The sequence below is a fragment of the Athene noctua genome, chromosome 1 (assembly GCF_965140245.1).
Source record: "Athene noctua chromosome 1, bAthNoc1.hap1.1, whole genome shotgun sequence".
NCBI classification, from domain to species: Eukaryota; Metazoa; Chordata; class Aves; order Strigiformes; family Strigidae; genus Athene; species Athene noctua.
In genome coordinates this window covers 115483854-115497450 of record NC_134037.1, presented here as the reverse complement: position 1 = coordinate 115497450, position 13597 = coordinate 115483854, and the positions used below count along the sequence as shown (strand labels likewise).

The 13597-nt window shown below is 45.0% G+C and overlaps 1 protein-coding gene across 1 annotated transcript; it reads left to right on the top strand.

The window, feature by feature from the left end:
* The first annotated feature begins 230 nt into the window (after nt 1–230).
* Nucleotides 231–13481, top strand: GZF1 (GDNF inducible zinc finger protein 1). Its single transcript, XM_074921302.1, has 6 exons — nt 231–302; nt 3760–5126; nt 7022–7116; nt 8095–8262; nt 9714–9871; nt 10382–13481. The coding sequence occupies exons 2-6, from the start codon at nt 3781–3783 to the stop codon at nt 10736–10738; spliced, it is 2124 nt and encodes a 707-aa protein (XP_074777403.1). The 5' UTR covers nt 231–302; nt 3760–3780; the 3' UTR covers nt 10739–13481.
* The last annotated feature ends 116 nt before the right edge of the window (nt 13482–13597 follow it).

Below are 13597 nucleotides of genomic sequence, written 5' to 3'. Positions count from 1 at the left end.
ACGTCAGTGGCCACCCCTCCCGAACTGATTTATTTGTATGGATTTGCCCGCAGAAAACTTGTTAATTGGGTAAGGAACAACGCGGGGCAGAGTGTCTCGGAGGGGTGGCCGCGTTGCCTAGCGACGTGCGTCGCGCCCCCTGACGCCACTTCCTGCGCGCCGTGGCCGCGCGTGCGCCGTGGCCGGCTCCGCGGCCGTTGTCAGGGCGGGGAGGGGGCGGGGCTGTCGCGCGGCAGCGATTCCGGCCGCCGCCCGCAGGCTGCGCGGTGAGGAGCGGCCCGGCCCGGTCGCGGGGCTGCCCGGTGAGTGCGGCGGCAGGCGGGGAGCGGCGGTGGGTCTGGCCCCGGCCCCCCGCCCCGCCGCGGCCTTGCTGTCTCGCTGCCTCCCTCAGCCGCTGTCCCTTACCCTTCCCCTTACAGCCGGGCGGCCGCGGCGGCCCTTGCGCCGGGCGCTGCTCTCCGCTGCTCTCCGCTCTGCCCCCGCCGTGAGGAGGTAGCGGGACGCTACCCGTCATCCGCGGACCTTTCTGAAGGGGAGAGGAAGTAGAGGGCGGGGGGCGGGACACCTCCCTCAGCAGCGGGTCTGCAGCCTCATCGCCTGTCCCAGGTGCGGGCTACCAGCTGGGCATCCTCTCCCTGTCACCCGTCGGGGGCTCCTGCCTGCTCTTCCGGCCGGGGACAGATGTGCCAGTGTGCTGGCAGCCCATCTTCGGGCCGCTGTGGCAAGCAGGGGAGGCCGAGAAAGGCTGCTGAGGAGGAGGAGGAGGGCGACTGGCCTTGTCACATGAGCTGTGGGCAAGCATGTGGCCATGCCCCATCCTCCTTCCATGCAGGAGTCTCCTGGTCTAGTCTGGGGTCAGTGCACGTCTCTGAGTAGCTCTGCACTCTCATGAGGCCTGTCGGGTCTTTGTGGGATGCTCTGGCCTGTCGTCTAAAAACTTGGGCTGGGTGTGCTGTCCTTCGCTTTGCAGGTTTAACTTCTGTTTCAGCAAGTTTAACTTCTGCTTCAGCACTGCAGATCATGCGTGTTGTGGTGCCATGATTGTAGTTTCAATAGTTGAAGCAATCCTAAATGAGGCAAGTTGGTGCTTAGCAGTAATATCTCTTAATAGACTGCATGGAATTGGTGGTGCAGAAGAACAGACAAGCTTGTGGGTCCACAAGCACTTCTGTTACATCTAGCTGTGGCTCTTTTTGTCTATTTTCAGCTAGTATTGCATCTGGAACTGACCCATTCATGGTGTGTCATGAGTGGCCTTATGCAAGAGTTGCTTTCATTTATCTCAGTTCCACAGGTTAGTCCTAGTGAGCAGGCTGTTTGCAGATTTTCAGGCCTTGTCTTTTTTAAGATTAATGTAACGTACTTCTGTTGAAGATGTCCTGCTAGGGCCGTGCTCAGCAGCTCAGTATACCAAGCAAGGCAATGAAAAGCCTTCACAGCACACCATATCTTACTGTATGTGTTGGATTACTGCTCCTGCGAACAAATTCCAAACCAGCGGAAGGTTAGCGATGCGAGTGATCTGTTTTCACCGTGGCTTTTGATTCTGCAAATACTTTTCTGGGAAGAACAGGATGTTTCTGCTTTGCAGCCTTAAGAAAAATGGAATTGGCACAGCGTGTCTGTTAACACATGTCTGTGGTCAGCTCCTGAAACGAAGAGCTCGTTCACCCCAGTGGGAGAAATCTGTGGTTTGGGTTCTTGTTTCCTGTTGGGGATCACCGTTTTCTGCATGTGACCACAGCTTTCACTGTGTGTTCAAAGGGAAAATAGATGGGTAGTTGTGAAATAACATGATAAGTAGTTCAAAAATAATTGCATTGAGGGGAAAAAAGTTACATTTTTTTATCCCTGATTATTTCAGATACAGCATTCAGCGCATCTTTCCTTAATTCATCCTCAAATACTTGGAACGCCAGTGTGTCATAACTGGGAGGAAAAAAATTGCAGAGTGGCTGTAGAAAGGGAAGCAAAGTTTGAACATCATCTTTTATGATTATTTATAAGAGTCAGCCTTTCAGTCAGGAGTCAAATCATGTCATTCTCATTCATACAGAATTTCTATCAAAACTGGAGCATGGCATTAGGGTTTGCATATAAAAGTGGACAGTGTTTTGAGGATGCTTGGTGAGCTCTGAGCTGGCACAGGTGATTCTTTGTTCTCTTCCTCAGTGTTTTGTTTTAGTTGTAGTAACTCAGTGTTGGTTAGAATAACATTATCAAAACTATTTAAATCTTAACAGTAAGCTTACTGAGCTGAAGATTTAAAGTCTAGGAAACAGGAAGAGTTTGGTTCTGAGCGTAATCTTTTCCTGTAGAATCTAAGGTCAGGGTTTGGGTGCCCATGATGGATTGTGTTCCCTGTTCTCCAACTTGCTTGTTGCATGAGGTTGGGGAAACGATTCTACTTCCCTCAGGTCTTGTCTGCCCTATTTATAAACTCCTTAGGGCAGGAGCTCCCTGTGTCTTTTTACCTTGTGTAGTATCAAGTCTGTGAAGCTTTCATTTTACATGGCTACTGATAATCTTGCTGAATCTGTGTGTTTTGTAGCTCTCCATTTTTACAGTTTCTTGAAAATATTTTATCAAAACTGTTTTAACAGAAAATTGAATTGGGACATAAGTCTTAACTTTTGGTTTGTTGAAATGAGTATTGACTAAAATTGGAGTTTATATCTCTATGGGAGGAGAAAGAGTATCTCAGATGCTATGAATGTTATTCTCATGTGTATTTTTCATACTTAATATGGCTTCCCTACAAATAGAAGAAAATTCATATTAATGTAAAAGTACATTTTTTTTTGATCTTTCTGAACAAGATTTCTAGTGTCCCATGTATAAAAGGCTGCAAGTCTACAGTACGTACAGAGAGAAGAAAACTTAGGTAACTTTTAGGAAGTGGAAAGAAATTCTTCAGATTCAAAATGCAGGCATACGTAGTTGTTAGGAACGCAGTGAAACTCAATAGATTGCAGGGGAGGGTATTGCCCAGAGCATTTTCAGAGTTCACAGAAATATTGTTTGTTCTGGGACAAAACATTAAAAAATCAGTTGAGAACTTCGGAGCAACTTAAAACGTTACTTGGAAATGCAACGTAACCTAAATCTTATTGGAAGTGGCAAAGCCCTCTTGTAAGGCTACAAATGGCTATGCAAAATTTAGAGGCTGTACATCCATTTTGAGTGATGAATTTTTTAAAAAAGAAAACTTTGAGGGTGTCATGATTTCTTAGGTTTACAGTTTGGGAATATGGGTATGCAGTCTCCTATGCTTTGGTTGGTTAAGCATTTGGAATTTTATCCAAGTCTTGTTTAAAAGTCTTATCTCAAAAGCCTGTTTAAGAAAGTGTTTATTTAGGATTGCAGTTAACTTTTACTTCATCCTACCTTTCTCTTATTGCCTAATTAGGAGGGAGAATAATTTCTTAATTCCACATGCCTTAATGAGAACATTTCTTCTGATCTTCCTCTGTTTGCTTTCTCCCTATTACAGGTTCTAATAGTCTCTGGTGTTTCGGGTAAAATTATGACTGAGATTTAAACTCAAATTAACTTCAGAGAAATCTCTGTGTATGACTGGCAGCATGGTTAGGGATATATGGCATATGACTGCTTAGGGTGACACTTTTTGAAATCTGTGCTTCTAGCTAGACTTTTCACAATGCTTTTTTGAAAGTCTGGACACGACTTTTGGCTGCTGAAATATTTTGAGTTTTGTTAGCTTCCGTGCAAATAGCTAACGTGCAGTGTTATTAACAGCTTTTTGCAGAGAGAAGAAAGATGGAAAGTAATGCAGTTTTACTGGAATCCAAATCCTCTCCTATCAACCTGCTGAATGAAATGCATCAGCTGCGTCTCCTGGGCCACCTCTGCGACGTGACTGTCAGCGTGGAGTATCAAGGTGTCAGGGCAGAGTTTGTTGCTCACAAGGCTGTACTGGCAGCAACAAGCAAATTTTTCAAGGAGGTGTTCCTTAATGAGAAGGGCATGGATGGCCCAAGGACCAACGTGTTCTTGAATGAGGTCCAGGTTGCTGATTTTGCTTCATTTCTTGAGTTTGTTTACACCGCTAAGGTAGAAGTAGAAGAAGACAGAGTGCAGCGTATGCTAGAAATAGCCGAAAAGCTGAAGTGCTTGGACCTCTCGGAAACCTGCTTTCAATTAAAGAAACAGATGCTTGAATCAGTGCTGTTGGAGTTGCAAAACTTCTCTGAATCACAGAACTCTGAGGAGGAGAGCGCTACCCAGCCAAGCATTTTGCTCGAGTCCAAAGCAGCTACTGTGGCAGAAGCTGACCAAGCGGACTGTCTACTGGATCCTCCAGATTCCCCAGCAGACAGTCCCAGCAATGGAATGTCTCCTGAGATGCCAGCTGCCAAATCAAAAGAGAAAATGGACAAAAAGAAGGAAATGATGAAGCCTCCTTATGCCAAAATCAGAAGGGCAAGTGGGAGACTGGCCGGGAGGAAAGTGTTTGTAGAAATCCCAAAGAAGAAATACACAAGGCGGCTGAGGGAGCAGCAGAAGAATGCAGAGGTTGCTGTTGAAGAAAACAAATATCCTCAAAATCAGGATGTGTGTGATATGGAGAGGGAGGAGGAGCAAGCAGAGAATAACATCAAACCTGAAAGCGAAGAATGTGATGGCAACTTTGAATCGGAGGAAAACCTGAAAAAATCCAAAGAGGATAAAAAGAAACGAGGCAGTAACTTCAAGTGCAGCACATGCGAGAAGGAATTCCTGTATGAGAAAAGTTTTCTCAAACACATAAAGCACAGCCACGGTATTGCAGCCGAAATCATTTATCGGTGTGAAACCTGCAGTCAGACCTTTGCCAACCGGTGCAACCTAAAAAGCCATCAGCGCCACGTCCACAGCAGTGAGCGCCACTTCCCTTGTGAGCTCTGCGGTAAGAAGTTCAAGAGGAAGAAGGACGTCAAGAGGCACATTCTCCAGGTTCATGAGGGTGGTGGGGAGCGTCATCAGTGCCAACAGTGTGGAAAGGGGTTGAGCTCCAAAACTGCCTTGAGGCTCCATGAAAGGACGCATACAGGCGACAAGCCTTATGGGTGCACAGAGTGTGAGGCTAAATTTTCTCAGCCTTCTGCACTTAAAACACACATGAGGTATGAACAGACTTAACTGGCCTTGTTAGATTCTGGGGGGAGAAGCAGAATCCCCTGGAACACACCTTGAGCCTTCAAGTGAAGTGGGGATGTAAAACATGACTGACTGGAAAGTGTCCCTATTTCCTTTTTTCATAGCTATTTTTTTTTATTATTCTTCCCTGCTTTTCAGGTTAAGTGAATTGCTGAAACTTTCTTTAAGCCAAAGCAGAGGTGCATGGGCAACGCTTGCTGCTGCTGGAGCACATGGTTAACTTTTCTCATGGGAGTAGATCTATTAAGAATCAATGGGATGTTTCATGTGAGAAAGCAACCCCCATGACAAATTATTTGTAGGATTAGGGCTATAATGATTTCAGCTTATTTTATGTCTCTTTATATTCAATAGAATAATTAAATAGAATATTACGCAATAAGTGTGAAAATATTCTAAAAAGATTTGGCCGTGTATTAAATTGAAGAACACCAGATTTGGGTGCTAAGCATAGAAAGCGACTGATATATGACAAGAAACAGGCTGACATGTCACCGTCTGGAGGTGAGTGAAGCGCTGAAGATACCCACACAGAGCTGATGAAATCAGTTGTAGTGCTTCTGTTGCACTGAGTCCCGAAGGTGGAGGTGCAAACGCATGGGCTTGAAAGTTCATGGGAGAGACATTTTTATCAAGGCAAAAATTGTAGCTATTAAGGGCTTTAGCCTTCTTTTATCAGTCTACCAAAGTGGTCATCTGCAACCAAAGTTGAGATTATAGTCAGGGAGGAAGCATGGAGAGGGAGGTATAGAAGAAATACCCCAAAGTACTATACTACTCAGACCCGAAGGAGAGTGCAGTGGTGTTCCTAGGTGGCATTCCCTGCAAGGCAGAGGGGGCCATTAACCACTGCTTTGTTTCTCTGCCCCGTTTGAAGTCAGTGGGTTTACTGCTGGCAGTAGAAAGCACATCCAGAAGCAAACTTCTGCTAGAGTGCTCCTATGATGTTCTTGCTGATGCAATTGTCTCTTCCATCATGTCCTTTCCTAACTGCAAGTAACTGCTTTGTGCTGCTTAAAAAAATTTATTTTTTGTCATAAGTGGAGTTTCTCCTCCAGTCGAATGCTGGAAACTCAGTGCTGCCCTAATTATTTTATCATGACAGTCTGTGGTCTGTGTATTGTTAAATCTGTGCTCTTCCTGTTGATGTATATTGCCATGCCATGAAAACTGGCCTCTGTTGGCTGTGTTCCTGCAGCACTGATCAAGAGTCCTGAAGCATGCGTGGGCTCAAAAATTGAAGTTAGGGTAAACTGGCAGAAACAGCAATTCTGTAAACTGCCCTTCCTGTACCCACAGACTTCCTCAGGAGATGATACCACAAGCTTGGGCTGACAGAAAACTGATTGTGTAAAAGTAGCATCTCTTTATTCCACTCCTTGGGTGCTGCTTGCTCCAGAGTAGCCAGTGACACTGTACTTGATGGCCCTGCAAGAGCAGCGTGCCAGGGAACACATCACTTATATTCTGTGTATTTTATTGATACTGTCAGCGACATAAAGATACCTACTTTACTTAAGATCCCAAGAGGTGGTTACATTTTTCTTTTAGTCTGTATACCTGGATACAAGTTTTCTAAGCTTTACTCAATTTTTACCTTTAAAAATTTGTTTTTACCCTAAATAAATTTCTGGATCTGGACCTTGATCATACAGCACATACATGATTAAGTAATAAAAGCAGCACTACAGAAACCACAATGCAGAATTTGGCCCAGCTGAAGGTATTTTTAAAAGACACTAAAACTTGTACAGGCATACAGTCACTCAGAAGAGAGCATCTACAAAGTGAAGATGACTTGTGTTTTTCTGCAAAGGAAAGAGAAATACCGTGGTGGTTTAATGTTGCTTTCTCATTTCAGAATCCATACTGGTGAAAAACCTTTTGCCTGTGATGAATGTGGTGCCAGGTTCACTCAGAATCACATGCTTATATATCACAAACGATGTCACACAGGTAAGGCTTGCTTTTGCAATGTGCTACATGTAGGAGGAGGCATGCTGTGAAACCAGGAGATCTTATTCTTGTTCAGAAAACACCCTGTTGTTGTTTTTTTATATAAAATCAGATATTCTTGTGCCTAGACACGGTTTTACTGAGAAGGTTTTCAGTAGGTGGATGGACAGACAGTGAAGAGGGTAAAAGGAGCAGATTAAAGAGGAAAAGAGTTCCCATCTGGCTGGGATCCAACGTAAGAAGTGTGGGCTGAGGCTGGACAGTCTTCAGTATCCAAAGATCTGTCAGCAGTAGAAGGTCTAGTTGAATTCTTAAGGGAAAAATGATGTCTCTGTAAGTCTGGAACGGTTTGCCCAAGGAGTATAAAACAGCTGTCTTGGCTTATTCTTATCTTTTTAAAAGCATGTGTCCTTTTTATGGCTATCCTTCGTGGCGTAAATTTGTGTTTTGAATTGACCCTTTGTACCACCCTTGAGTTGTGCGTGGTGCTTTTGAATCTCTTAGTTGACCTGTCTTCTGTCTGCCTTCTTCAGTAATGTGTAACTTAATGTGGATGGCAGAAAACATTAAATTACAATGAAATATAATTCCAAGAATGCTTTCTGAGACGCATATAACTGCAATTGGCTGCTTACAGGTGGAGGCCTTTCGTCAGAGGCATGCAGCATTTTGTTCATGATGAGAGTAAGCCAGAATACTCCAGTGATGGTGAGAAGACTGCTAGTTGCACATCTCCCTGGGCTTTTATTACACCGTGCAGAGCTGTTAGTATGCTGTTGGATAGGTGCAGTTGCCCTTGCACTTAGTGGGTTTTGTGCACATTTCTCACAGGAAAGCTCTGTGCCTTACGCAGAGATCCCTGCTGTCACCATGGCCTGTTCAGATCCTTCTGCGAGGCTGGCGTCTGGTTTGTTTGTATCCAGTAGCCTTCAGTTGTTGCCGTGTGATGGTTAATTCTCCTCTTTGCCCTTGCTGTAGGAGAACGGCCTTTTATGTGTGAAACATGCGGGAAGAGCTTTGCCTCTAAGGAGTACTTGAAACACCATAACAGAATCCATACTGGATCCAAACCGTTCAAATGTGAAGTTTGCTTCAGAACGTTTGCACAGAGAAATTCGCTTTACCAGCATATAAAAGTTCACACAGGTAGGAGGGTCTCTTTTTTTTTTTTGTTTGAAACAAACCATCACAATTTAAAGATGTAGACCTCACAGTTGCTCAGTTCAGACAAGGGATTTCTCAGCTAGTGTTTCCCATTACTCTAATTCCTACCCTGCATGCACATTTTGATTCTTGATATAGAGTGTTCCTTCATCCACTTCCCTTCTCCTAGTACTCCCTGTGCTTTGCACTGAGTTACAGCAATTCTCTGAACTGCTTCCAAAAGCTGTGCAGATATTGTTAAGAATGCTGCCAGGATTATTAGTGACCAAAGAACTCTGTCTGTTTTAGCTCTGAGCAGGGTACTGCAGAGAGCTGATCTCATTCCTGTCCACTTGCCCACCTTTCACGTTTGTATTCTCTCCTGCTTGGATTTTCACTTTGGTGTCTGTTTTATTCCCACCTGCTCCTTTTTTCTTGAGTAGAAAGCATTGTCCATAGGTACAGCCACACTGATTTTCAGGTGGTGCTGTCAGTGTCATATGGGCTTTGTGTCAGTGTGGAAGGACAAGCGGACAGTCACTTTCACCCTTGGCAACCTTAGCATTTCTTTCCATTTTATGTTCTCTCTTACCCTGCCTCTTCAGAGGGACAGCATTCCCGGTGCTAGCTTGAAATTTCATCCCTCCCATAGAATCTTAGACATGCTTTCTCTCTGAAGTTTTTGGCTTGCTTTCTCCAAGTCCACATTATTCAGCGATACAGAAGGTTGCAAACAATCATGTGTAATAAATACCACACTTTCTTATCCAGTGCCACCCTGTAGGGAGCATCCTTGCCAACATTCTCTGTTAACAACATTCTTGTGTGGCTGCCATGCCTTGCTGTTTACTTCCTGCATCTGTGTGTTTAGTGTGATGTTGGTATAGGGGAAGCAGGGGACATCGGTGTGGCAGTGCTGATGGGAACCATTTTTCCCTGTTCTGGAATGTCATCTCTTTTTCTGTGACACCACTTGGCAGCTGTAAGGAAGTTTTTTGTCATCTCTTTTTCTGCCTTAGCCAAGGAAGAAGTAAACATGCGGTTGTTTCAACAAGTGCTTAATAAAGTGACTGCAGCAAGCCAGTTTGTGATGTATTTGGAGGTAACCTGGAGGTTCATGCTCACAGAATGTACCTTGTAAATAGGAAAACTTGTATTCTGGGACAGAACTTTAGTTTCTAATGGGAAATATGTGTGAAAAATGTGGAGGCTTCAGTGGTTGCACAGATTTATGCAGACTATAAGTCTAGCTCTTAAAGAGTGTTTGCTTACTTTAGATGTGTCAAAATTTACCCAACTGTGAGAATTCTGAAAACATCTTGCCTTTTTTTTTTTTAAAGATGTTTGTATGTGCCTTATTGTTTCATGAAGTACAGGAGTTACTTGAGGTTCCCCAGGGAGCAGCACTCGTAATCCCCTGGCACCACTGCTTTAACGCTGTGCTCTGCTCTTAGGTGAACGACCCTACTGCTGTGACCAGTGTGGGAAGCAGTTCACGCAGCTGAACGCGCTGCAGCGGCACCACCGAATACACACGGGGGAGAAGCCCTTCATGTGCAATGCCTGCGGGCGAACTTTCACTGACAAGTCCACCCTCCGACGGCACACTTCGGTAAGAACCCATCATTCCACTACCTTGTAGCCCCTGCACCTTCCTCTGTCAACTTTGTCAGGCCCAGAGGGGACTTCTGTCCTGTTTTTGTTGGGTTTAGCACATCATCCTCTCTCTGACATGGCATTACAGTACTCAGTTTGTGTTCAGTCCCAAGTCTGCAGTGAAACTGTTCTCAGTCCTTTGTAGCATACCCACGCAGGTCATGCCTGAGGGCTCTCGAGTCACAGATTTGCTCTGAGTGTCTTGACAACAAGGAGAATTCGCGTGGCAAGCGACAGAATTCACTGCCTGGGCCAGGCTCTCTGCTGGACTGGTTAGATGCTTTAGGAGAACTGGAAGCTCCCCAGGGACACAGATTGGTGCGTGGATGTATACTTGGGATAGTAGCGTGCGATGAAGAGAGAGATCTTTTCTACCAGCATCAAGGATGGGCCAGATCCAAGCTTTTGCCTCCTGGACAGTCATTGTGTGTTCAACCTTCTGGTTTTTTGGTTATCTTTTTTTCAGATACACGATAAAAACACACCCTGGAAGTCCTTCCTTGTAGTTGTTGAAGGTGCATCTAAGAACAACGAAAGTCACAAAACAGAGCTTCCCGACGAAGAATATGAGGTGTCACCTAAACTACCAGAGAAGCTGCTGTCTTTCTCTGAAAACAGCCACTATCAACACTTGACTGCTGTCCCGGGGAGCGTGACTGCGCTGCATGACAGTGGTTCTGCCACGGGACCAGACTGTAAGTCAGATGGGACTCCGGGAGCCCAGGAAGCCCTCATAGCTACCACTCTGAGCGAGCTGACAGTGCTGCATACACAGACAGACTCTCTGCAGCCACAGCTTCATGCTCTGGTGAATATGGAATAATTTGGTATTTACAACTCCACTTTAAGCTGCGCCCTTTGTATAATCCTTTGACTTTGCCAATAACCCACTGAGGGAACTAGAAGCCGAACAAGGGGGCTAGACATGAAAGACATGTGCTGTGTTTTCCAGAATTCCCTCCAAAAAGTCATTACCACCCCCAGTGTATTGCTTCATCTCCTGAAGGCAGGGCAGAGTAGCACCACAGCAGAGGGGTGGTGGCAGAGGAGGCAGAAGTCTGGGGAAGTTCATTCCCTACAAATAAAAGGGTGTAGTTCCACTTGTTTGCTCTCGCTGGCCTGCAGTGGAAGGAAGTATCTACATCCAGAGAGGCTGTAAAGAAGGTGCCAGTTTGATTTGCAGTTGATGACACATGTACAATCAAGAGAAATGACAATGTGTTTCTCAGCCTAGTAGCTAAGTTAAATTAATTGTTTTCCCTAGTGGGAATTCATACACAAAATAACTTTTACTGAATCGCTTTTCAGGAAGTGTCGGTTTATCTCTGCTGTTGCCAAAGATCCAAGCAGTGAGCCAGCTCACTCCTTGGGAATATGAGTGGAAGCAAGCTTTGGAAAGATCTGGGGTTTCATTCCAGGAGTTCTGATTCTCTAGTAGCAAAATGGGCAAGTGGGAGCCAAGTGCTGCGTCCGTACAGGTGCTGGGATTATTTTTACATTATGGTGCACTTTGACACTTGGGTTCAGTCAGGCACTCTTCATCTCCTAACTGCTCCAGATTACGTACAACTTGGCAATTTGGAGAGAAAAACATCTCTTGTAGAAATGTCTATGAAAAGTAAGTGTAGAAAGACAGCTATTGGCCATTTTCTGTGAATTTGTATCATTTGAGCTGTTTTCTGGTGGCTCAGAGAGATCAGCAATGCTCTTTTCGCCACCATCACTTAAACAGAGCTGCAGACCTCTTTTTATACTCCATTGGGAGCAGTTAACTACTGTTCTGCTGTTGAGTTGCTACAGCCAATTCCACCAGTGCAAGAGTCTCCAGAGGTAAATTCCGTTCCAAACAGGAGGCAGTCAGGGTTCATATGACTAGCGGCATAAAGAGACTCAAGTAAGTGAAAAACGTACTGGACTATTCAAGGGATTTAGACCTTTCCACCCCAGCTTGTGAGTACTTTGTAAGCCTACCTCGGAGTCTCAACAGCGGTTTCAGGCTTGTGTCTGTTTAACTGGCCCCAGCGAGCTACTTGGAGGCAGGCCTTAAGAGCACAAGTGATGAATAAACTTATAGTGCAAAGGCGTTAATGTATTAGCATCTGCTGCTAATTTTTAGTAGAAAAACCCTGGAAATGCACTTTTGTTTGTTTTACATAAGGAAATGTGACAAAATGCTCACAGGGACTGAAGGTACCAAGCGTGACTTCTGTTCAGCCCACACTCCAATGCTGCCACTCCACCAGCCAGCCCCAGCACCTGCTGGCTTTGGCATCCCCTGAGAATCACACCTCTGTTCTGGCACTGGGTACCCAGACAGACAGATCTTTCTTCCTATCTCCTCCCCTTCCTTGGGGTGTGTATCCCCTTGTTCTCCCCAGTTATTGCCTGTAGCTGAAAAAGCTGCAGTACAGAAAACCAGAGAGTTTGTGTCCAGGGTAAGTGTTTTTTCTATTTCCTTTGCTCACACTGAAGCTGGGCTGGAATAAGGTTACTTTAGTTGACCTCACTTGGGAGGATTTGGAGCATTTTCCTTGTGCAAGGAAGGAAGCTTTGAAAGAGCTGGCACTGACAAAGAAACATCTGACTGAGATGACTCTTGGTTTTGGGAGCAGCTGTGAATCAACAGCAACTTGCTGGTACAATTAACATGTCAAACTCAGGACCACATTCCCAGTGCCACTATGTGAAAATCTGGAGCTTTTCTACTTCATTTTTCTGTTTTGCTTTTGTCTTTATTTTACTATTACTGTAGTATTTCCACAGAAACTTTCTTAGCTGAAGTTGCAAGAAAAACTCTGAGAGATTGCGTTAGTGTAAAGGTAAGCACAATCAAGCCTTGCTAGGGCCCGTTCTGAGGCTTAAGGGTTGGCAAAGCAATAACGATACCCAAACTGTGGCACAGAGCTATTTTTGAACCTTAAAGGGATCTTTGTGTTACTGTGGAATCATAATTTAATCTAGAGAAAGGGAATTTTTTTAAAAGAGCACACTTCCAAGAGGTTATATTTGAAATATTTATTCAAGCACGCTGTTCCTGTTGAAGCTCAGTATTCCCTGTGACCCATGTAAAGAGGTTGTAGATATATTTAAAGTCTGAGCGTTAGCACTTGTAGCCAGGGAACCTTTTGTACTCCATGAATGTATGGAAGTGAGTTACTCGTATGAACTGTTCTTATTAAAATATTGAAATCTTGAGACTGACCCTTCCAGTGACTTGATCAAACATTTCTACACCCTCTGTGTAATGCATGGACGCCTGTCACTATGACTGCGCTAGGACTAGGCTAAGTTCTGACCCGGCTCAGTTGCAGGCCTGAAGCTGTGGGGTGCCACCTCCTCCTCAGGCCTGTCACCCTGCCAGAGTACCAGCACACAGCCTGACTCGTCTGTGAGTTGAGCTGGCTTTCTAGGTGCTCACCTTCCACTAGATGTGAAAAAACATGCCTGAAAAAACAGGAAATGGAACACTTTGGGACACTACCCTTTCCTACAGCTGACAGGTTGTACAACAGGCAATTAAGTGGCATGACAGCCACTGTAAAGTCATCAGCCAGGGCTTCCTACACAAGTATTCACCCTTAACACAGGCCTTAACGGGTCACTAAAGTAATGGAAAGGCAGCACTCTGCCTGCTGGCTTTTATCATCACACCCTATGGCTTTACACCAGGCTCCAGCCTGAG